At 41.4% G+C, this 25,367-nt stretch overlaps 1 protein-coding gene across 1 annotated transcript in view; it reads right to left on the reverse strand.

Annotated features, from left to right (window-relative positions):
* The window catches only part of HSD17B12 (hydroxysteroid 17-beta dehydrogenase 12), a 137,222-nt gene that overhangs the window by 91,212 nt on the left and 20,643 nt on the right, over nt 1-25,367 (reverse strand). The window contains exon 2 of the mRNA XM_072618404.1: nt 3,628-3,674. Within this exon, the coding sequence (XP_072474505.1) occupies nt 3,628-3,674 (47 nt within the window). The remainder of the gene's footprint in view (nt 1-3,627; nt 3,675-25,367) is intronic.

Here is a 25,367-nt window from a genome sequence, read left to right on the forward strand (position 1 = left end):
CATCTTGGCTCCACCCTGCTAATTCCACTTTTTAAAGCATTCTTCTCCTCATTGGCTTTTTGGACGTCTTTTGCCAATTGAGTTAGCCTATTTTTAAAGATGTTATTTTTTTGGGTCTCCTTTAGCAAGCTGTTGACTCACTTTTCATGATTTTCTTGCATCACTCTCATTTCTCTTCCCAAATTTTCCTCCACCTCTCTTCCTTGATTTTCAAAATCCTTTTTGAGCTCTTCCATGGCCTAAGACCACTGCATATTTATTTTGGGGGTTTTGGATGCAGAAGCCTTGACTTCCTCTGACAATATGCATTGTTCTTCCTCATTGGAAAGGATGGAAGAAAATGTCAGTTCACCAAAAAAAGTAACCTTCTATAGTCTTATTTTTTGCTCCCTTTTTTGGGCATTTTCCCAGCCAGTTACTTGACTTTTGAGTCTTTTGTCAAGAGGAGGGTATACTCTGGGAACCTGTAAGTTCTCAGTTCCTCCAAGGTGGCATAATCAAGGGAGAGGAGTTTACTCCTCTCCTGGCCTGCACGCTGGTCTGGGAGCGAACAAAACCTTTGCCCAGAATCTGCAATTAGAATTCTCTCACCACAACCACTTCCAGCTCTGCCTCACCAGTGCTCCTCCTCACCCCATGGGAATTCTCCATTTATTAAGGAAAACAAGTGCTTGCTTGTTGCCTCAAGGGGCTCTTTTGGTCCACTGATGTAGTGACTGATTTACATGTGTAAGATTTCTGCAGAAAACAGTACTCATCAGGATCACATTTTTTGCCTTTCGTCACTGTTCATTTTCCTCAGCATCAATAGTTCATTTAGACAGATTCAGCTGAGGTTATAACTGCACCATGTCATCTCTTCTAATTCACCGGTTCTAACTGAACTCTGACTTTGCTTTCTTATTTAAATGGGGCAATGGTCTGAGTAGCACAAAGACACATAGCTGACTTGGATTTGTCTTCTCCATCAGTAAATGACACACAGAATCCATTTCATGCTTTCTGTGTGATTCTACTGGATACTCACCACAGCAAGCACATTCTAACTTTTTAGAGTAGGAAAGGTTCAGGACATTTTGGGCAGAAACCTTTGGAATCTTCAATTGTTCTGACGCGAGCCACACTGTCTAACATACTTTCTGTCCCCTTTCCCATGAAAGCGACCCCTCAGTGAAGGATCTGCTGATGTGGTTTGTAGGTTCTTGCCCACTACTATCTTCTACACAGGACTCTGGCACACAAGCCATGAACATATTCTCCTCCGTCAGCCCCCTTTTGTTTAAGCTCATCAAGAGCACAGCAAGACAAGATGATCACATGGCCCACACATGATGCCTCTTACTGTCTTTGGTCATAAAAGGAAGCTTTCCACAACAAATTTGGGAGTGTGGGCAAAGGTGTCAGTGCTGGCACAAACGAGAACTAAAACCAAACCCTTTACCAGAAATTCAGGAACCATTTATTGAGACTGCCAGCAAAGGAGTCCCACCCACATGGGCAACGACTGAAAAAAAAAAAGTTTATACAGATTTCAATTTAGGCAGGAGGTGAATTAGGTATGGGTGTCCTCAGGGTGGGACGAGGTGTTTTTGCTAGGGACTAGTAACAGGAAAGGTAAGCCATCTCTTGTAACCCTCCCTAAGAGATAGGGCTGTCTCTGCTTTTTCAACAAAAAAGCTCGCAGGTAGGGCTTACAACCCTAACAGGGTTAGGGGCAAGATAAAGGAACAACAAACATAATGAAGCTGCTTTATCTTTCCTGGCTACCCACAGGGACTATCCTCCCATTTAGCTAACTTCTGGCTCCAGGTTCAGAAGATCTGAGTTCAAATCTTGCCATTCATATTTTCTACTTAAGTGACCTTGAACAGATCAGTAAGTTCTGTGGGCCTCAGGTTCTTTTTCAACAAAATGAAAGAAGTCCAGTAGACGGTCTCTGAGATCCCTTCCAGCTCTAGACCTATGATGAGATATTCGATGGGTCTCCCCATTTAACTTATGACAGTAACATCAACAGTGACGTGGTGAAATACAGCATGTGGCCTTCCAGTAATGTGCCAATGTTTTGGTCATCACACAATGACCTCAGATGTAGAGTACCTATGATAAGTTACTGTTTGTAGATATTCTAAAACCTGTGATTCCTAATACCCTCTGATCCTGTGTCCATCCCCTAGTTGAGCATAAATTAAAGTACCCACACAGTAACAAAGAAGACCATTTTTTATTTGTTCTCCTTCTACGGCCTCTAATGACTGAAAAATTCATTATCTGAAGGACAAATTATGATGGAACTTTCCATGCTACAGTGAGGCTGGTTCTTTAGATACAGCCTCAGCCTGGCCCCAAGGCCATACTTGGAAGTTTTTCTAGCTTCACAGAAAATGACAGAGCTTATGCTCTGCTATCAAAGCCTCTGAAGGACCAGAAATGCCTCCATGACACAATAGGAATCAAAGTGGCACTCTGTGGAGATATAAAACAGGAAGATGTACACTGAGAAGGTATCTGCCCCTGTCATGGAACATGTACAATGACGAGTCCGTGTAAAAGAAGTATTTCCTATAGATGGAGAGGTCTCTTCCATCTTATATGCTCTTCCATGTTCTTGTATACAAATGACTTCCTGCTGACTGTATTAAGCCCCAGAATACTACAAAGCCTGACAGAGAAGACCCATAATCCCTTCAAAGAATCTGGCCTAACAATACATAGGATGAAGAATGTCAACGGCCCCAATTGAGATATATGCTTAGATGGCCATCTCACTAACTTGATTTATCAGTCTATAGACCTAGGACAGACGTTGCAGATGAACAAGAAGAATACATTCCAGTGTTTCTGGGAAACTCTTCAATACCAGTTCTTCTAGTGACGCTACATGGCCATGAATCCTGGAACAACATCCATAACCTCAAGTAATACAAAGTGCCAGTGAGACAAAGTCAATGTAAAGATATCTAGGGGCATAAATAGGCTGCTGTTTATTGCCGCAGGTGACTAGCGCACAAGAAGCGGTATAAACCTTAGCAGAGGGGACATTTGGGATCAGAGAAGGAGGGGGCCAGTCACAGGTAGTGTCACCATGAACAAGAACCCTGGGAAGTGCAGGAAGCCAGAGAACAACGTAGAGAAGGGCAATTCTCTGCAAAGACTATAAACAAAAACTACTGTGAAAGCCTGACACACCCAGCCACGGCTCCCAAAGACGGCTGACGCAGCACGCGCTCACCTCCAACAGAGAAGCGACAGAGCCAAGACACACAAAGCACCACAGGTCTCTCAGCATGGCACTGTGTGGCTTTCTTTTGTTTGACTATTTCCTCTGTTTTCAGCTGGCTGGGTGAGAGGGGGAGGGCAATCAGCAGAAATGCCACAAAAAGAGAAGAGGGCCACTGAGATATCTTTCTAAATGCACAGTAGAGAAGAGAAAGACGTTCAGAAGGGAGCACAAAGGAGGACCTCCTTAAAAGGAACAGGAGTTTTTTTAAAGCCAGCAGTAAGAAATGGAGACTCATGGTTTCATATGCAATCTTCTGTTTTGTGTTCTGCTATGTCCTAAGAAACTGGGGCAAGGGGGTATTTACATCCCAAAGAAAAAATGGAATTAATAAAAAGAAGGCTTACCTCTTCTGCATATGATTTCCCAATTCCATCAGTACTCCCTGTGACAACTGAAAAGAGAAAAACAGGTAAAGAAAAAGTTTTTAATGTCTAACTCACAGAAGTAATACCGAAAAAAGTTAAATAGGTTTGACTTATTTTACACAAAATCCCATTCCTTTCATAAACTAAAATCTGCTAGCCACTGAGGCAGAAATACCCTAAGAATAGGCCTTGAGCTTATCATAGTAGTCCATTCAGCCTAATATTTTGCCTCTAACACCAAGTAGCACCAAATTTGTTTTATGAAAGGGCAAGGTTACCGTTCTAGACTTTAAACTTTAAAAGGCTGAAGAAGTACTCCCAAACTTCCTGTGTAAAACTACCACCTAACTCACACCGCCTCAAATTGACCAAGATGAGAAAAGACAAATGTCTTAATGGGGAGACAGGCACACTAATACATTACTAGTAGACCCAAGAACTGGTCCAAACATTCTGGAAGCAATTTGGAATTAGATAAGAAAAGTCATTAAAATATCCATAGGCTCAGACTCAGTGATCCCACTATGGGGCACATATACCTCTAGGAAGTCAAAGACAGGAAGAAAGATCTTGTTTGTACCAATATATTCACACTGAAATTTCTGTGGTAGAAGAAAACTGGAAACAAAGTGAATGCCCATCAGCTGGAGGAATGGTTGAAAAAAACTGTGCTAAATGAATGCTTTCTACTTAAGTGATGCAGTTCAGAGAAATAGAAAAGAGACTTCTGTTGCTGGGTCTTTTCAGTGGGGGTCAACTCTTCGTTACCTTATTTGGGGTTTTCCTGGCAAAGACGCCATTTCATTCTCCAGCTCATTTTACAAATGAGGAACTGAAGCAAACAGGATTCAGTGACTTACCCAGGGTCACACAGATAGTACGTGTCTGCAGCCAGAATGGAACCCGGGAAGATAAGTGTTCCTGACGTCATACCTGGTACTCTTATCAAGTGCGCTAACTGCCCCAGGAACGGGATCCAAGTAAACAGTATCAGGAGAGTAATAAACACATTAACTACAGAAAATCGCTGACACGCTTCCTTCGAGAGACAGAGGACAACTATGGATGGGAATGGCTGCACACACTGTAGCTGGTTTAGTTTGAGTTATTTCTCGATTATAACCAATCAATACGTCACCGTTCGTGATGCGCTGAGCTCTGTGCTAAGCAGTCTGGAATGCCCTCATGGAGCACAGTCTAATAACAGAGGATACGACACATGCCCATCTCAGGGCATTTATCTCACGTCTGTGAGGACATGGCCAGACGTAGAAAACTTCATGAAAGTTACCACACACACACAAGTCTTCTTAATCCTCTGTATACTCCTGCAGTTTATCTGCCCCGGTGCAAAGCAATGCTTGCTTCAGTTTCTCATCAAAATGCCTCCTAAAGTTCCAGAGAAGGCCTGGTCCAGGATCCAAGATAAAACAAACAATATCCCATCAAATCCAGCCTCAGGCACTTCCCAGCTGTGTGACCCAGGACAAGTCACTTCACCCTCTTTGCCTCAGTCCCTCCTCTGTAAAAGGAACTAGAGAAAGAAATGGTGAACCACTCCAGGATCTTTGTCAAAAAAAAAAGCCAAACCCCAAAAGGGTCAGGAAGAGTCAGGCACAACTGAAAAATGACTCACTAACCGCAAGCGTCATTTAGGAGTCTCCCCATCTCCCCAGATGATGTCCCTAGATTCTCTCCAGCTCCATTAGGTTGACTATGAGGTACTACCAAAACACACACAAAAAACCCCCCTAAAAAGGTTCCCAGGATCTATCTTCTCTTTCCCTAATTTGGTAAAATCTGCTTGTAGTGGAGTTTATTCTTCTGATCGAACAATGATTACTTTTTTCTGGACCTTACTAAAGGTACCTTTTTTAAAGTAGTCTGAACAGAACGAGACAGCATTCATGGGCTGTTAGTATGCTCTGCAGTTACTCATACCAGTAAAAGAAAAACTTTCTATTGTTTAAATTCTAAAACTCTTCTTGATGTTCATTGGCTTTTATGACTAGGCCAATAAATACACTGGGCTCTACTCTGTGTAAATCATCATAGATGATCAACCTATACATTAATCTTGGCTTACTTTTCCCTACGTATGTATTTTATAAACTTGCCCGTACTGAAGCTTATCTGTACTTACCTATCATGTAGTTACCTATTCACATTTTTTCTTCCAACATTGTACTGATAAATAGCTCATGATCATACAGCACATTAAAATCTGTACACATGTGTATGCTATCTTATGGCACACTCGCAAAATTCCTGTCAAGTATAGTAATTATTACCTTCACACAGGTGAGGAAACTCAGGCTGAGAATGATTAAGTGGTTTGCTCAGGGTCTCAAGGTAAGTGAGAAGGCTGCAATGTGAATACAGGACCTGTGTCTCCAAGAACAGAGCTCTTAGGAGCACTGTCTCTCATGATGGTATGGCCAAAAGTAGCTCTAAAAACATATAGCCTTTGACCAAAACTCTAGATTTAAGTACTACTGGTCATAAATGAGATGGCAGGATTATTAATAAGTCTAGGCTTCCCAATTCTGAATTATAATATTTAAATGTAGAAGTACAGTGAAAATACACATGGCTTGATTTTGGAATTTTTTTTAACTTAATTATCTTGAAAGAACACTGTATTCCTTTTGTACATTGAAAACTGCCTATTTCACATGGTTCTTAGCCAGTTTTCTTGACCTTGAACCTAAAATCAGCCTCGATACCTCCATACTAGCTCAGATCTAGAGGTAGGAAAATACTCCTGATGGGCAGAGGTGCCTCTTAAGATACTGATATGCTTCAACACATTGCGCAAAACCTCTAGAATCAGATCCGTGAGGACAGAGACCAAGTACACAACATCAAATTTTCTAAGTTAAAAGCCAAACACTAACCAAATTATTAAAAAAGGTCCCCCAGAGAACAAAGTCTCCTGTTCTTCTGTGGACCATCAATTTCAAGTCCAACAAATTTATTGACTGTGTACCTCCTATGGGTTTGGCATTATAGGAGATACACTGAAGTCTAAGACAAAATTTGGTATCAGCATACTGCACTAAAACCCTGGTAACAGGACATTATATTCAGCGCATAGTGTGTTGTTTGTAGTCAATAAATGTTAGCGAAATTTGATTTTTCACCACCTGTAAACTTTAATCCAGATATTTTCGAGGACCTAAACAAAAAAGTCACTTGTCCAAATCCTGCTACTTGCGCTCCTCAAAACTCAAGCTAATGTCACTCAAATTCTACTTCACTAGATTAACAAATGTCAGAATTTCCAAGCTGGAAGGGAATTCCAAGGCCCTCTCATCCAACCTGTAAGTGAACAAACATCAAAAAAGCAAGCATCTCTTAGTTCAAACGTTAGAAACTTTTCCTTATATCAAATATAAATTTGCCACTATGCCACTACAACACAATGGTTCTCACTTCTGCCCTCTGGAGCCAAGCAAAACAAGTCAAATGAACAAATTTTCAGAAAAATCTTAATGGCATAAAAAGTATGTTTATGGGAATACGATCATAAAAGTAACATCTGAAATACAACCATTCTTCCAGCCATCCTTCCAGTCTGATTACAAGGTCAAAAAACCTTGCAAAGGAAAGACTACTGGATCAAAAGTTGAGGGGAAGGGTTTGAATCCCACCTCTTCTACATACTACCTGTGTGATCCTGGAAAAGTCATTTAACTTCCTGAGCCTTACAGATAAATATATATATATAATTTCCAGTATCTCTTCACTATGATCTCTGCCTATTGTGAACTGGACCTAAGTTCAAATGCCTTGACATCCAAGTATCTAATTTCACTTAGTTCTATCAAAAATTGAAGAAAATAAGCCAGTACTAACTTACCAGCCACTTATCAGCTGTTATTTTCCTTTAAAATAGCAGAACACTCACTTGTAAACTAGAGATAAGCAGCATTAGCCCACTGACCTTGTCTGACCCCTTGGGCTCCATTTGGCACCTGAATCCCACCAACTCCTCACCAAAAAGAGGGAAGCATGCCTCCTTCTCAATCCTGTTGTCTTTTAGTGGCATTTTCTTTATATTTTTTGGTCCCTGTACACATGATTGTCTTGGTTCTATCTAAACCATTCTAAATCAGTCCCTACAACTATCAGAGAGCCATTGGACATGATGGAGCACGGGGATGACAGGGCAGATCTGAACTTATGGAAAATCATTTTGACAGCTGAGTGGAGGACAGACTGGGACAACACCAGGATAGCAGCTGTCACAGGAGAAAATGAGAGATGTTGGAAAGGTAGGACTACCTTAACAGGACTTGGAAACAGACTGAATAGGGTGTGAGAAAGTCAGTTGATCGATAAGCATCTATTAAGTGCCTACTCTATAGGATATACAGAACATAAAAAGAGGCAAAAGACAGTCTCTACCCTTGAGGACCTCGCCATGGAGCGAGGATAACGATAAGCTGTACAGAAGATAAAGAGAAAAGAAAGAAGAGCAGGAAGGCCCCAGAACTACAAAACTCGAGGATAGGCTTCTGTAAGAAAATGAGATTTTAACCGAAGGAAGTCAAGGAAGGCAGGAGGCAAAGGCAGGGACAGAGAGCATTCCAGGCATGAAGGGCAGCCGGAGAAAATGTCCAGACCCAAGAGATGGCAGATCTTGTTCATGGAGAAGCAGGAAGGCCTGTGAGGAGTGAAGGGTTGAGGATGGCTCCTGGATAGTGAACCAGGGAGATGGGGAGACTGGTGATTCCCTCAAAAGTAACAGGAAAGTGAGGCTGAGGGGAGCTGGGGGGGGTGAAGGGGGAGCAGGGAGAAAATAATGAGCTCAGTGTGGGAGATAGTAAACTTAAGATAACAATGGGACATCCAATCTGAGGGGCCCAAAAGGACTTTGGTGATAAAGGCCAATCTCAGGAGAGGTTAGATAAATAGATCAGATAGTTACATCCACAGGAGCTATTGCAGTATCTAGTACATCTCAATACGGAAGATACTAGAGGAAGAAGAAAAGGCAGGCCAGGACAATCTCAATGGACACTCATCATTAGCAGGTACAACTTGAAGAAAGATCCAGAAAAGGAAGCTGAGGAAGAGCAGTGAAATAGGTAGGAGAACCAGGAGAGAACAGTGTCACAAAAACCAAGAGAAGAGAGTGATTAACATTGGCGATGGCTGCAAAGAGGTCAAGCAGGAGGAGAATGGAGAACAAAGCAACTGGCTTTGGCAACGAAGCAACCATTGGTACCTCTGGAGGCTGAATGCCTAATGACAGCAGTCAGACCGAGATGATTGGAAGCGGAGGCATCAACTGAAGCTGGCTTCTCAATGACAGCAAGCAGGAATAGATGGATCACATGGGGATCATATGGGGGCATATTTGGAAGCCATTGATAAACACGGAGAAATGGATTAAAGATAAGGGAGAACGTGAGAATGATAGCAGGAACATGCAGCTGGAGAAGATAGGATAGAACAGAATGAGGGATACATGCAGAGCTGACCAGAAGAACTGTCTCTTCAGGTGAGACAGGAAACGAGGAGAGAAGGGGGCAGATATCTGATTAATGGGAAACAAGGGAAGAAGAGAAAGATCTTAGTGAACAGCCTCAGTTTCTCTTAGTGAAGTAGGAGACAAGGTTCTCATCTGAGGGTAGGAGAAAGAACGACACGAGGGCTTTGAGGAGGGATAGAGGTTCGGACAAGCAGGGTGATGAGGTGGGATGGTGGCTCAATTGGGGTCCAATTGGGGTAGGGAAATGGGGTGGAGTGAATGGGTGCATATACAAAAAAAAATTCCCTTGCTGCAGAGGAGACCCAGGAGACACTACAGAACAGAAATTTGTAGTGGACTCAATCAGTAATTTTCTCTAATTTTATTCAACAACACGAGAAGATGCAGGAAAACAGCAGATGGTGGAAGTAATTCATGGTTGAGTCTTGGTAAGGAGTGATAAGCAGTAAGATAACATAACCAAGCACTGAAATGTAAAGGTATATAAGAGAGTTGAACTGCTTCACCAAGGAGTTTTGATACGGAAGGAAGAAGGGTGTAGAGTTGTAGATAGCACACGGGCAATGGCCAGGGAAAGCAGGGAGGGGTAAACAGACTAAAAGTCCCTGCAAGGATGGAAAACAGGATTAAGGGTGCAAATGATCAGACAAAGAAACCTCCAAATGTCCTCAGCCTTTCCCCAATCAATGAGCACCCACTTTCTTTTCGGTGTTTGCCTACCTACACAAAATGCTGCCATACATTTTTTAGTGTATGGGACTGTCCCTTTGTTTTTGACCTTGAGAGTAATAAATTCCAGTAGTGGGAATGCTGGGTCAAAGAGTGTGACAGTTTGGTCTCCTTTCTCACACACCTCTCTTTCATAAAGACCCCATCATAAAGGGGTCTCTTTATGATGAAATGTGACCTCAGGATCCCTTCCAAGACTGAATCCCCATGTGGACCTGGAATCAATAAACAATATTACATGGCATTTTTCCATTCCTGGTCTCAATTTTTTGCTTCTTCCAGGAAAGAGGCTTCAGCTGGAGCAAAGCAGCGTCAAGTGCACCGGACCAGGCCTTCAGAAGACCTAGCATGAAAGCCTGCACCAGTCACTAACAAGGTATGTGATCTGCAGCAAGTCACTTAATTTCTCTGAGCCATATTTTCCTACAAAATAAGGATGCTGGATGACATATACTCTAAGGGTCCTCTCACAATAAAGATTTGCTAATTCATATATACAAGAGTTATCCACATCAGAACCTATAACAAAAAACAAGGGTAGTTTCATTATGCTACAAAGTCAACACTGTTGGTGACACCTTGCTTAGGCTCTGCTACATGTCTTTTTTTTGGTTTGTTTTTTAAGAAAAATAAATTAGGTGGGGTGGAGCCAAGATGGCGGAGTGAGAGCAATGACTCACCTAAGCTCTTGGACAAACTTCTTCAGATATCTCTGAAAGGAGAATCTGACCAAATTTTGGAGGTGTGGAATCCAGTGGGAGACCGACTGTGGGGGATTCGGAGCCCAGGACAGACTAGAAGGTCCACGGGAAGGATTTGTTCCGCGAGGGTGAGCCCATAGCGCATAGCACAGTGCATCCAGCACAGCGGAGCAGAAGGACCCCGGGAAACCTGAGAGCAGCAGGCAGAACCAGCGAAGTGGCACCCGAGGGTGGGAAACCAGCAGAGCTGAAGGACTGGCGGCTGCTGAGCAGCAGATATCAGCACAGCAGCTACTGAGACTTTCAGCCCAAAGATTAAACATTAGTAAGTCACCTACTTGAACTTCCAGGAGCCAGGATGGCGAAGTGATCAGTAAATGCTCTCTCCTCCCCCCTTGATGACCATGAAAGAACAATAAAATATTTCCCCAGAAAAATCCTGGATCAGTGGGAACAGCAGAGGGGGTAAATAGTCTCATAACACCTGAGGCTAGGAAAATAGCTATGGGGGATTCCTCCTATTGCGGCAGATGCAAACCAGAAGGACAGAGGACCCAGGGCAGAGAAAATTCACACTAGGACCCAGGCAACCCTCAGCACCAGAAGAGGAGCCCCAGGAGGGGTGGGAACTGGCACTAGCATCGAGGCATGCCTCACCACTCCAGGGGAAACAGGAAGACAATAGGGCAGCTGGGATGACCATCCCCTGAGCTTGCCTTTGCCTCAGTTCAGCTGAGGAGATCTCTCATGACCAGACCACTCCTCCCCCACACTAAACAAGCTAACCCCAGGGCTGATGGGGAAACACAAAACAAAAACCTGCACATAGCTTTGTCACACGTCAGCTCAACACCAAATTCTGCAGCTTCTAACTGAAAGAACCAGAAGCCACAACACACAATCACCATCATGAATTTAAAAAAGCAAAATAAGCGCAAAAAAACCCATAGAATCTTTCTATGGGGATAAGGACCAAAACACAAATACCAAAGAGGTCGGTACTGAGACTGTACTTCCATCTGAAACTTCAGAAGGGACTATGAACTGCTCGCATGCACAAACAGCTCTCCTGGAACAGCTGAAGAAGGAAATAGAATAAAAACTGGCCAATGATTTTCAAATTATAAAAAAAGAATTCACTGATGAGAACATCTCTTTGAAAAGGAAAATTGAACAAATGGAAAAGGAAGTACAAAAATTAACTGGAGAAAATAACTCCTTAAAAGGAAAAATTGGACAGATGGAAAAGGAGATGCAAAAATTAACTAAAGAAAACAATTTGATAAAGATTAGAATTGAGCAAGTAGAAACTAATGACTCAATGAGACAGCAAGAATCAGTCAAAAATCTAAAGAATGAAAAGATAGAAGAAAATATAAAATATCTAACTGGAAAACAACTGACCTAGAAAACAGATCCAGGAGAGAAAACTTAAGAATTATTAGCCTGTCAGAGAGCCATGATGAAAAAAAAGAGTCTGGACAATATCTTCCAGGAAATCATCAAGGAAAACTGCCCAGAAATGCTAGATCCAAAGGGCAAAAGAGTCATCGAAAGAATCCACCTTTCCCCTCCCGAAAGGGATCACAAACTTAAAACCCCAAGAAATATCGTTGCCAAATTCCAGAACTATCACATGAAGGAGAAAATACTACAGGCAGCCAGGAAGAAACAATTCAAATATCAAGGAGCTACAGTCAGGATCACACAGGACCCAGCAGCTTCCTCGTTAAAAGATCAAAGGAATTGGAATTCAATACTCCATAAGGCAAAGGAGTTGGGACTACAACCAAGGATCAATTACCCAGCAAAGTTCAGCATAACATTTCAGGCAAGGAGAAGGTCATTCAACAAAGTAAGGGATTTCCAGACCTTCCTGACAAAAATGTCAGAACTTAATAGAAAATTTGATCTTCAAACACAAGTCTCAAGAGAATCATAAAAAGGTAAACGTGGGGAAAAAAAACAAAAAAAAACTTTTACTCAATTTGGGCAAACTGTTTACCTCCCTATGAGGGAAGATGATACCTGTTAAATCTTGAGAATTGTGCGTCTATTATGAAATATAAAAGGGATATACATAGAGGGTATAAAGTAAATGATGTCATGTTAAAAATACAATTTAAGTATGTGAAGGGTTTGTAACAGGAGGTGTGAAAAGGAGGAAGCAGAAAATGGCAAATTACATCACTGGAAGAAGTACAAAATTATAGTAGATGGAAAGAGGGGAGGGAGATGAGCATTGCTTAAGAGGTACTCTCATCCGATTTGTTTAAAGGAGGGAACAATAAACTTAAGTAGCTAATCCTAACTAGCTCTATAGGCAGTAGGAGGGGAAGGGGGAAGAAAGGGGAGGGAAGCTAAAAGGGAGGGAAGAAGCAATAAGAGTAAAGGGGAGTAAAAGGGAGGGGGGATAAAAGAAGGAGGGGAAGGCTGCAGGAGGAGGGAGTGAAAAGTGAATACTATTGAGGAGGGGAAGGGAGACGGGAGAGCTAAAAGCACAAATGGTGGGAAAGAGGATGGAGGGAAATACACAGACTGTAATCATAACTGTGAATGTGAATGGAATGAACTATCCCATAAAACGGAGACGGATAGCAGAATGGATTAAAAGCCATAATCCAACAATATGCTGCTTACAGGAAACACATTTGAAACAGGGGGATACACATAGGATAAAGGTCAAAGGTTGGAGCAGAATATATTGTGCTTCAGCTCATGTAAGAAAGGCAGGAGTAGCAATCCTAATCTCAGACAAAGCAAAAGCAGAAATAGATCTAATCAAAAGGGATAAGGATGGAAACTATATCCTGCTAAAAGGCACCATAGACAATGAAGCAATATCATTACTAAACATGTATGCTCCAAGTGGGATAGCATCCAGATTCTTAGAGGAGAGGTTGGGGGAGCTAAAGGAAGAAATTGACAGCAAAACTATACTAGTGGGGGACCTCAGCCTCCCCCTCTCTGAACTCAATAAATCATACCTCAAAATAAACAAGAAAGAGGTTAAGGAGGTAAATAAAACTCTGGATAAGGTAGATACGATAGATCTTTGGAGAAAATTGAATGTGAATAGAAAGGAATTATAGCTTTTTCTCAGCGGTACATGGAACATTTACAAAAATTGACCATGTACTAGGACATAAAAATCTCACAGTCCAGTGCAGAAAGGCAGAGACAATCAATGCATTCTTCTCACATCATAATGCAATAAAAATTACATGTAATAAAAGGCCATGGAAAGATAAACCAAAAATCATTTGGAAACTAAATAATCTAATCCTAAAGAAGGGTTGGGTTAAAGAAGAAATCATAGAAACAATCAACAACTTCATTCAAGAGAATGACAATAGTGAGACAACCTACCAAATTTTATGGGATACTGCAAAAGCAGTTCTTAGGGGAAGTCTTATATCATTGAATGCTTACATAAATAAAATAGAGAAAGAGGAGATCAATGACTTGGGCATGCAGCTGACAAAACTAGAAAAAGAACAAACTGAAAATCCCCAAGTAAATACCAAATTAGAAATACTGAAAACCAAAGGAGAGATCAATAAAATTGAAATTAAGAAAGCCATTGAATTAATAAATAAAACCAATAGCTGGTTTTATGAAAAAACTAATAAAATTGATAAACCTTTGGTCAATTTGATTAAAAAAAAGAAAGAAGAAAATCAAATTACTAACGTTAAAAATGAAAGGGGTGAACTCACCTCCGATGAGGAGGAAATTAAAATAGTAATTAGAAATTACTTTGCCCAACTTTATGCCCACAAATTCGATAATCAAAACGAGATGGATGAGTATTTTAAAAAACACAAATTGCCCAGATTAACAGAAGAGGAAGTTGAATACTTAAACAACCCCATCTCAGAAAAAGAAATTGAACAAGCCATCAATGAACTCCCTAGGAAAAAATCTCCAGGGCCAGATGAATTTACAAGTGAATTCTATCAAACATTTAAAGAACAGTTAATTCCAATACTATATAGACTATTTTTGAAAATTGGGGAAGAAGGAACACTCCCAAATTCTTTCTATGATACAAATATGGTTTTGATACCCAAACCAGGGAGAGACAAAACAGAGAAAGAAAATTATAGACCGATTTCCCTAATTAATATAGATGCAAAAATTTTAAATAAGATTTTAGCAAAAAGAATACAGCAACTTATCACGAGATTAATACATTATGATCAGGTAGGATTCATAACAGGAATGCAGGGTTGGTTCAATATTAGGAAAACTATTAGCATTATCGATCATATCAACAACAAAACTAACAAAAACCACATGATTATCTCAATAGATGCAGAAAAAGCTTTTGACAAAATACAACATCCATTCCTACTAAAAACACTGGAGAACGTAGGAATAAAGGGAACTTTCCATAAAATAATAAGCAGCATCTACCTAAAACCTTCAGCAAGCATTATATGAAATAGGGATAAGCTAGATGCATTCCCAATAAGATCAGGGGTGAAACAAGGTTGTCCATTATCACCACTATTATTCAATATGGTACTAGAAATGTTAGCTGTAGCAATTAGACAAGATAAAGAAATTGAAGGAATAAGAATAGCCAAAGAAGAAACTAAGTTATCATTTTTTGCAGATGATATGATGATTTACTTAGAGGATCCCAGAGACTCAAGTAAAAAGCTACTTGAAATAATAAATAACTTTGGCAAAGTTGCAGGGTACAAAATAAACCCACACAAATCTTCTGCATTCCTATATATTAGCAACAAAGTCCAATAGCAAGAGAGAAAGAGAAACCCCATTTAAAGCTAGGGTAGACACTATAAAATACTTGGGAGTTTATCTGCCAAAACAAACCCAGGGACTATATGAACACAATTACAAGACACTTTTTGCACAAATAAAGTCAGATTTAAGTAAGTGGAAAAACATCAGTTGCTCATGGGTAGGCTGAGCTAATATAATAAAAATGACAATTCTACCTAAATTAATTTACTTATTTAGTGCCATACCAATTAAACTATCAGATAATTATTTTCTAGAACTGGATAAAATAATATCAAAATTCATCTGGAAGAACAAAAGGTGCAGAATATCAAAGGGACTAATGAAAAGAAATGCTCGGGAAGGTGGCCTAGCGCTACCAGATCTCAAATTGTATTATAAAGCAGCAATTATCCAAACCACTTGGTATTGGCTAAGAAACAGAAGGGTAGACAAGTGGAATAGACTTGGCACTCAAGACACAGTAGGCAAGGAATATAGCAACCTCCTATTTGATAAACCCAAGGACCTCAGCTCCTGGGATAAGAACTCACTGTTCAACAAAAATTGCTGGGAAAACAGGATAACAGTGTGGCAGAGACTAGGCATAGACCCATGCCTGACACCATACACAAGAATAAAGTCCAAATGGGTACACGATCTGGGTATAAAGATTGATACCATGGACAAATTGGAGGAGCAAGGAATAGTGTATTTATCAGATTTATGGAGAAGGGAAGAATTTTTTACTAAAGAAGAGATAGAAAGCATTATGAAATACAAGATGGATAATTTTGATTACATTAAACTAAAAAACCCAATGCAACCAAAATTCAGAGGGATGTAGTAAATTGGGAAATAATTTTTACAGCTAATCTTGGGGATAAAGGCCTCACTTCTAGAATATATATAGAACTGAGTCAAATGTACAACTATACAAGTTATTCCCCAATTGATAAATGGTCAAAGGATATGAACAGGCAATTTTCAGAGGAAGAAATTAAAGATATCTATAATCATATGAAAAAATGCTCTAAGTTACTTTTGATTAGAGAGATGCAAATCAAAACAACTCTGAGATACCACATCACACCTATAAGATTGGCAAACATGACAGAACAGGAAAATGATAAATGCTGGAGAGGATGTGGGAGAGTTGAAAGACTAATTCGTTGTTGGTAGAGCTGTGAGCTCATCCAATCATTCTGGAGAACGGTTTGGAACTATGCCCAAAGGGCTACAAAAATGTGCATACCCTTTGACCCAGCAATATCGCTACTAGGACTGTATTCCCAAGAGATCATAAAAATGGGAAAGGGTCCCACATGTACAAAAATATTTATAGCAGCACTCTATGTAGTTGTCAAAAACTGGAAGTCAAGGGGATGCCCATCAGCTGGGGAATGGCTGAATAAATTATGGTATATGAATGTAATGGAGTACTATTGTGCCATAAGAAATGATGAACACTCAGAGAGAGAAATATGGAAGTCACTCACATATTGTAGCAGATCATGTTTGTGTATGTGTATGTGTTTGTGTATCATGTTCTGATTTGTTATACGATTTCTTTCATTTATCTTAGTCTGACTACATAGCATGACTATAGTGAAAATATACTCAATAGGAAAGTATATGTAGAATCTATACAGAATTGTATGAAGTCGTGGGGAGGGAGGGGGGGAGTGGGGGGTAGGTGGGGGGGGATAAAATCACAATTGTATGGCAGTGATTGTTAAACATTACAAAATTAAAAAAAAAAAAAAAAAAGAAATGATGAACAGGAAGACTTCAGAGAGGCCTGGAAGGACTTACATGATCTGACGCTGAGCGAAAGGAGCAGAACCAGGAGAACTTTGTGCACAGCAACGACCACAGTGTGTGAGAGTTTTTTCTGGTAGACTTGGAACTTCATAATAATGGAAGAACTTTAAAAAAAAAATTCCCAATGGTTTTCTAAGGCCAAATGCCTTCCACACTCAGAGAAAGAACTATGGAATTCATTCGCAGAATGGAGCAGATCATGTGTGTGTGTGTGTGTTTTTGTGTATGATGTTTTGATTTGTTATATGATTCCTTCCATTTACTTCACTTCATCTACACAGCATGACTATAGTGAAAACGTATTCAATAGGAAAGCATATGTAGATCCTATATAGAACTGTATGCCATCCTGGGGAGGGAGGAGGGGGTGGGGTAGGTGTGGGGGGGTAAAAATCTAAGTTTTATGGTAGTGATTGAAGAACATTAAAAAAAAATAAAGAAAATTTTTAAAAAAAGAAAAAGAAAAAAAAGACAAATAAATCAGGGCAGCATCTCAACCATAACATCCATGTGGCTGGAACAACTCTGGGGATTTCTTCTCAGCTTCACGTATATCCCGCTGAATAACAGTAAGACTTAATTGTTACAACTATTCTTTGGATTAAAATGGCCCTGAATTACAGAGGTGATTCAACAAGTTAAGTAATGATCTAAAACAAGATAGTCTTGGCAGGTTACCTGCAGCTCAAAGACTCGACCCACCTCATAAGCATCAGAGGAAGAATCTGAATTGAGGCATTCCTGACATGAAGTTCAGCACTCTACGCCTGCCTAACCCTCCCCACCAACAGTTCTTTAGCCAAGGAACAATACTACACACATAAAAGAAAGAGAAATGATGCTCCCAAGAACAAAAATATTTCATAGAATCGTAATTTTTGAACTGAAAGGGAGGTGAAGGATCGAAAAGTCCCAACAACCTAATTTTCCAGCTAAAGCAACATGTCCAAAGCAGTGGGCCAACTTGTCCAATTTCCTACGAACTAAAGGCAGAATAGAGGCTAAAGTCCAATTTTCATGACTACCAATCCAGGCTTCTTGTCACATATTTGCATTTTAATAAGAAGAGATACCCAAAATTCCATTCCTTCCATTTACATACCATTCCATACCTTTCATTTACACTTTCTCTAACTTACATGTGGACAGCTATTTACATGTTGCCTCTTCCATTAAAATGTGAGCTCCCTGAGGACAGGAACTATGTTGTTTGGCCTCTCTCTGTATTCCCAATACTTTAGCACAGTACCTGGCCCACAATTACCTGAGGCACCTCACAGAATCAGTAGCCATCCAATAACAACTCATACTTACATACCGTTTTAAGGTTTATACATCACTTTCCTCAGAATAACCTGGTGAGTTAATAAGCATCCAACCAACATTTATTAAATGATGAGAAATGCAAAGAGTTCCTACATTCAAGAAGTTTAAGTTTTATTTTATTGTCCATCTGAGTTTCACAATAGCCAAGTCTTTACCACTCCATACATGGTTTAGTACAACAACCTACTGGTCTTCTTGTCTCCAATGTCTCTTCACTCAACTCATCCTACACACAGCCAGGAAAAATGTTCTTCACTGAACATTCTCCAGCTAAGAAGCAATACAAACATGCAAGTGCAATGGAGGGTAATGGAAACAGTACTTGAACATTGAGAATCAGGTAACCGGGGTTTGAATCCCAGTTCTAACAATCACCAGCTGTGAGAATGTAGGTAAGTTACTTAGCTTCTACAAGACTTGATTTCCTCCTCTGTAACATGAGAACAATCAAACCTCCATCACCTATGTTACAGGACTACCGTGGGAAAGTGCTGTGCGAGCCTTCAAATACTATGTTAGATTAAATTAAATAAGACATTCTATTGCCTGGTCCTTCCATACTTTCAATCCACAGGTCCCCCGTTCTATAAGTCATCTTATTTCTCATGACTGCCATACAAAGACATTCCTTCCTAGCCAAGGAAAGTCTACCTGCCAAGCCAACCCCCACAAAGCTTGCTGTCTCTTCAACTATGGAATTGTTTTGTTCTGTTTGACCCTACCTGCTGAATGCCTCTGACCTTTCTTCTTCCCCCCAAGGTTCAAGTTAGCCCCCCTTCCTTTAAAAATCAACTCCAGATTCTCTTCCTTCAGCACTCTCATTCCGCTCTGATGACACTTTTCCCAACATTGCCTCTGACTCACTGTCCTCTGGCATTACTCAAACCCAGACATTCTGTGGTAAGCACAGACTGTATGTGATCTATATTCTCAACCAGAGTGCGAATTTCTCAACCACAAGGACAGTCATATTTAATATGACATTTCACATGTAGAGGGCACCCAAGAAGTGATTCTGTTGCTGAGTGAAAATATCCTTGTCAAGAAAAGAGCCTGGTCTTACTGTTCCCAGCTTTCTAACTGGTTTTCTAAGGCAGAAAGTGTAAATAGAGCTACATTATGGCTGCCAATCCACCAGTCCCTCAGCAGATACTTAGTGGGCACCTACTATGTGCAATCAATCATTCTCTCTTGCCTTTTTCAACACTGAAATAAACATAATTCAACTTTCCAGGAAATACAATTAGTAGAAAATGAAGTCTGCCTCAGTACATGCTGAGTCTATAGACAAACTCTCAAAGGGCGCTGGGACTCTGTGACCAAAAGAAATGATTTTTACTGCCAGAGGGCTGCTTCATTATCATGTTCCAAGGTGGGTGTGAAGTGAACTAGCCCATGAATTAGTTTTCATCCCCAGGGAAAAAGGGAACTTTGACTATTGTGTCTTTGTGAAAAGCCAAAGCCCACATTATCAAGGTAGACTCGATTTACTCTCCCAGACACCCACAATGGCTTTCACTAATTAACTCAATAGTTATGGTAAAGGCTCTATCTTGGTACAGGAAAAGAGATGAATTAACGTCCTTCTCAACAAGGAAGATAAAAGAACAAAAATCTAGCTCTAACCATCAGTGCCCATAATTCTGCTTCAGAGGTGGAGAACATAATACACACTGTATTAATGTATGACTAGATGAACTGGGGTAGAGGGAAAAAGGAGAAAAGATGTTGAAAGAAACATTCTGGCAAACAAAGCCAGAACTGAAAATATGCAAGTCTTTGAGAAGACTGATCCTGCCAAGTATAAAGACGATCCTTGCTGAGCATCCAGAAATGTCCAGTTTGTTAGAGATTACATACAATACTGGCAACTGACCAATGTCTAGTTTCCAGATTTTTTTCCAGTTAATAAAAATACTTTAGTTTGTGTAGGTTAAAAATACTCTACTCTTTGTCCTCAACTTGCTAGGAACAGATATTTTTAGCAAGAACCCAATCAACCTTATCAAAATCAAACATCCAGAATAGACTGGAGGAACACTGGAAGCAAACACACTATTTTTAGCTCCTCCGCCTCTCCTCCCTGTCGTTCCCCACCAAATCCTGACTGCAAAGCCCATGCAGCAGTGCTCAGTTATTCCAGGCAGGTCCTCCTTCGGACCCTTTTTTCCCTGAACACCTGAATGCAGAAAACACTCGATTGATTAAAGATTAATACTGCCGCAAACCGTGACAGTTGGGGAGGGGGAGAATAGGGAATGGCAGAGAGCTTGCATCGGTATTCCTCTTGGGGATCTATTGCATGGAAAGAAAATTGCTATTTCAATTCCCTTCTGCTGCTAAAAATAGCAATCCCAATTGATTCCAGCATCCCAATTGATTCCAGCAAACAGGGCACCGGCTGAGCAGTGCCGAATTTAGAAACCACTGAAGTCCCAAAGGGTGAATGCTAACACGGGCCAACACATGCCAGCTCATATCGAACAAAGAACAAATATAAGCATGCGTGGTGCAAGTTAATAAGACAGCAGCGTCCTGCATTTTTATTAAAGCAAAGCAGAGACAGCGGTGCAAAGGGAGAAAAGGCCGATATGACCTGCACTCTCAATCACACTAAAAGGGAACTCATTTTGCTGGGAAAGAAAATGATCTGTTCAGAAATGGACTATTCAATGCCAGGAATGCCATCTATTTCTTTTCAAAGCCACAGAATTTGGCATCAGAAATAGAATATACACACACACACACATCCACGTATACAATTATATTATGTCCAAATTAGTCACACAAAGAACAAATCCCAACACGAGTGTGCCCGTCCAAGTCACTGTGAATGAACTGTGTGCTGGTTCAGAAGGAAAAGGGGAAAACTCAGGGAGAGCTCAGAGAAGGCAATCCAAAGGGGGCAGATTTCCAGGCAGGGCTGTCTTCATGGACAGGCAGTGACTCTAGGCAGCTCGAACTACCTTCCCCCACACCGTCTGGCATGTCTGTCATGCTGCTTTGTGTCTCTGGCCTGGGTTTGTACCAGACAGAGTCACTGAGTTAAGAAGTCTCTGCATTTAAAAACCGTAAATTCTTCTGGGAAGCCTAGGGGCAGGAGGGGGAGCTATCAGTCATTCACATATTAATGTGAATTAGTTCAACAAGATTGCTTTCTCTAGTTAAATGACTAAGAAAATGGGTATTTTGATGGGGGGGAGGAGAGGGCAAAAGAGGAGAGCATCCTTGGAAGGGCCTGAGAAGAGAGATACAGAAAGAAAAATGGCACTACAAGAGGGAGTTCATCTAAGGCCACCCCAGCACCCAGGACTGGGATGCAAACCTCTCCTCCCACACTTTCCTTCTGTATTATTTCAACCACCTGATCCCAGAACCAAGACTAGTACTATTAATAGCAAAGTTCAGCTACGTTATCGATTAAATTGCGTTGTTGCCTGGTCTAGAAACTCAGCCACCGTACCACAGTGTTCTGATGGACAAAGGTTCTCTGAATTCCAAACATCTGACTTAGAAATGAACTTTTGAAGCAATCCATTTCTAAGTTGGAAATGGTCTACAAGCAAATACCACAAATGGTGAAGGTATTCACCTCACACTCCCCTCAAACACATTAAAGTAAAGCGATTCAAAGGCCCAAGACTGCCAAGCATCAAATTTCCAGTTTCCTAGGGTGAACCACATCAGGAGGCAATAATATTCAGAGTACTCCACCAGCCAACAGAAAGAGGACAACCAGAGATGATTCAGTTCTAAGGACAGAAATGTTGAGAAGTTGTGGTTGAAATGAAGACATGAGTCGGGGGAAAATGCAGCAGGAAAAAAGAGCTCTTCCAGCCTGGCTTCTAGCCTGGCTTTGCAGGCTTATAGCCCATTAGTTCCCTTCATCCATTTTCCAGTCTAGGCAAACAGGCCTACCTGCTGCTCTCCGTCAATCACATTATTCATTCCACCTCCCAACTCCAAGCCCCCCATACATGGAATGCTCTCCCGTTTCACCCTCTCTTCTTAAAATGCTCAACTTCCTCCCAAGGTGTGTGTTAGTCCTTCGTGGACATCAGAGAGATAATGACATGACTTGGACTTGACTTTGTTTTGAGTGAGGGAGGGCCGGGAAAGGTCACCAGCCTCACTTCTCCTCCAGAGCCATCAGAATCCAGATATTCATCAGGATGACTGGATCTGACCCAGGATGAGGCAACTGGGGTTAAGTGACTTGCCCAAGGTCACACAGCTAGTGAGTGTCAAGTGGCTGAGGTGAGATTTGAACTAAGGTCCTCCTGACTCCTGCACTGGTGGCTCTATCCACTGTACCACCTAGCTGCCGCTTAACTTCTTTCAAGACTCAGCTCAAGTACCATCACAGGCTTATCAACTTCCCCATCAGGTAATCAAGGTCCTTTACCAGGAACTTCCTCTATTTCCCCCCAAATCATCTCGAACTTCCTTTTTGCTGCAATCATGACAGTCTTTCTAGATATCATTCCAACATGACTGGCCAGATCCTATACCCATGCTGTTCCCCACATCTCAAACACCACGTGGAAAGAATGAGTCTAGACTGAGTCCGATCTGAGTTCCAGCCCAAACAAGGTCTTTCTCTGCATGACTGTAGGACCAGAGGCAGCTCACTCCATAACTTGGCCTTGGCATTCTCATCCATCAAATGACCAGATCCAAGGGCCTCTTCTCAAACCTCCTTCTCTCTCCTCCAGGACACTCTTTCATCTTCAGGTTTTCAGGGCAGTTCTCACTCTCTCTCTCTCTCTCTCTCTCTCTCTCTCACACACACACACACACACACACACACACGCACGCACGGGTGCTCTCTCTCCTGATTCTGCTCTTGACCGTCTGACCCCTCTTCTCAATCTCCTTTGATGGTCTTCATCCACGTCACACCTACTAGATGTCCAGGTGTCTTCGAAGGCTCCTTCTCAGGTTGCCTCTTCCAGTGAAAAGTCATCTCATCTGGAGAAGCTCATCAGTTCCCAGGAGTTCAATTCTCTTAATGCAGATAATTCCCAGTTCTGTACATTAACCTGGTTTCTCTTTGAAGATCCAAGCTGACATCAATGGCTGTCTTTTGGACATCTGGAATTGGCTGTTCTGTAGGTAATTCAAATTTAATATATCCAAACCAGACCTCATCATCTTTCTGCTAAAAGACTCTCCTCTTACTCTTACTCTCAAGGACTTCTTCCCAGTTACCCAGATGCATAACTTCTTTATCATTCTCAAGTTTTGACACTCGATATAGCTAATCTGTTGCCAAATCTCATCATTCCTACGTTCACAACATTTCTTACATATGTCCCCTTCTCCCCACTCACATAGATTCCACTCCAGTTCAGGTACTCACTGTGTCTCCACCCCTTTCAACCCATCCTTCACTCAGTTGCCAAGGTGATTTTTATAAAGCCCAGGCAGTTCTGACCGTGTTCCCTTCCTCCCTTGCTCAAAGACTACTGGCTCTCAATCGTCAGCAAATATAAACTCCTCTGTCTGGCATTGCTAACTCTTGATAACCTTTCCTCCCTTGCACACACCCTCCAATCCAGCTGCACTGGCCTAGACCACCCAGTGACCACACCTTTTTCACTGGCTGCCTCTCATGCCTAGAGATCTGCCTCTCTGCTTCCCTAGCTTCCTCCAGGACTCAGCTCACATCCAGCCTTTGGGAGGAAACCTTTCCAGTCCCCTCTGGGATTCCCTTCCACCTACTCTGTAGAAACCTTGCATAGAACTGTCTACTTTCATGCTGTCTACTCCGTTAGAACATGAGCCTCTTAAGGGTGGAGACTGTCTTTACCTTTCTTTGTAAATCCAGTGCTCAGCACACAGCCTGGCACATCACAAGAACTTATTAAATGCTTGCTGATGATGATGATAAACAACCGGACAGTCAGTAGATCTTGGCTTAACAAAAGACAGGAAGACAGCAATAAATTCAGCTCATTTCAACAAACAAGCCTTCACTTCCATCACCTAATGAATGCCCTGTGTGCAGAACTGAATATGAACCCCCTGCAGACACAAAAGCCAGCCAAAGCCAGCCAGTTCAAGTTGACTTCTTGCTGAAAGTTTTGACAATCTTTCCAAATGGAAGCTCTTTTAAAAGTGCCAGCTGGGAAAGGGCTCTAAGGAGAGATGGAGTAAGCACTGCTATTTACGCAGACTTCTGCTCACTTCAGGTACACTGAGAGAAGTGATGCCATCTGCTAGTTTTAACTTCAGAAGCACCTTCTCTCCCCAGAAGACTAATGGGGCTCCATAAACAGAAAAGCTGATAGTGGACAATAACATGAGCCTCACTAGTCATCATTTTTCTGTGGCTTATGGCCTAGCTTTGATGGAGACACAGCCAGAGCAGCCACTCCAATGAATCAGCCACACTCTCGTGTATCAGTTATAACATGATTCTCAATCAACAAGCATTTATTAAGCCCTTACTATGCGCCAAGCACTGTGTTAAGAGCACAAAAAGAGGCAAAAGACAGTCCCTGCCTCTCAAGGACAGAGGATTTTGTATTTGATTCGAGTGGCAATAGGGAGCCACTGAAATTTATTGAGTGGGGTGACACAGTCAACTCAAAAGGACCTGCACTATAGGAAAACTACTTTGGTGGCTGGAGGATGAATTCAAGTGGAGAGAGACAAGGCAGGCAGACCCACTAGCAGGCTTGTATTACAGTCCAGACATGAGGTAATAAAGGCTCGCATCAGGGTACAGGCAGTATCAAAAAAAAGAAGGGGGCATATTCAAGGTTTTGGAAAGGTGAAATCAATAGGTCTTGGCAATAAATTGGATACAGTGGGGTGCTAGTGAAGAGTTAAGGAAGACATCACCTTGCTAGCCTGGGAGACTGGAAGGATGATGTTGCCCT

This window comes from Notamacropus eugenii, chromosome 6, assembly GCF_028372415.1.
Source record: "Notamacropus eugenii isolate mMacEug1 chromosome 6, mMacEug1.pri_v2, whole genome shotgun sequence".
Lineage (NCBI taxonomy): Eukaryota > Metazoa > Chordata > Mammalia > Diprotodontia > Macropodidae > Notamacropus > Notamacropus eugenii.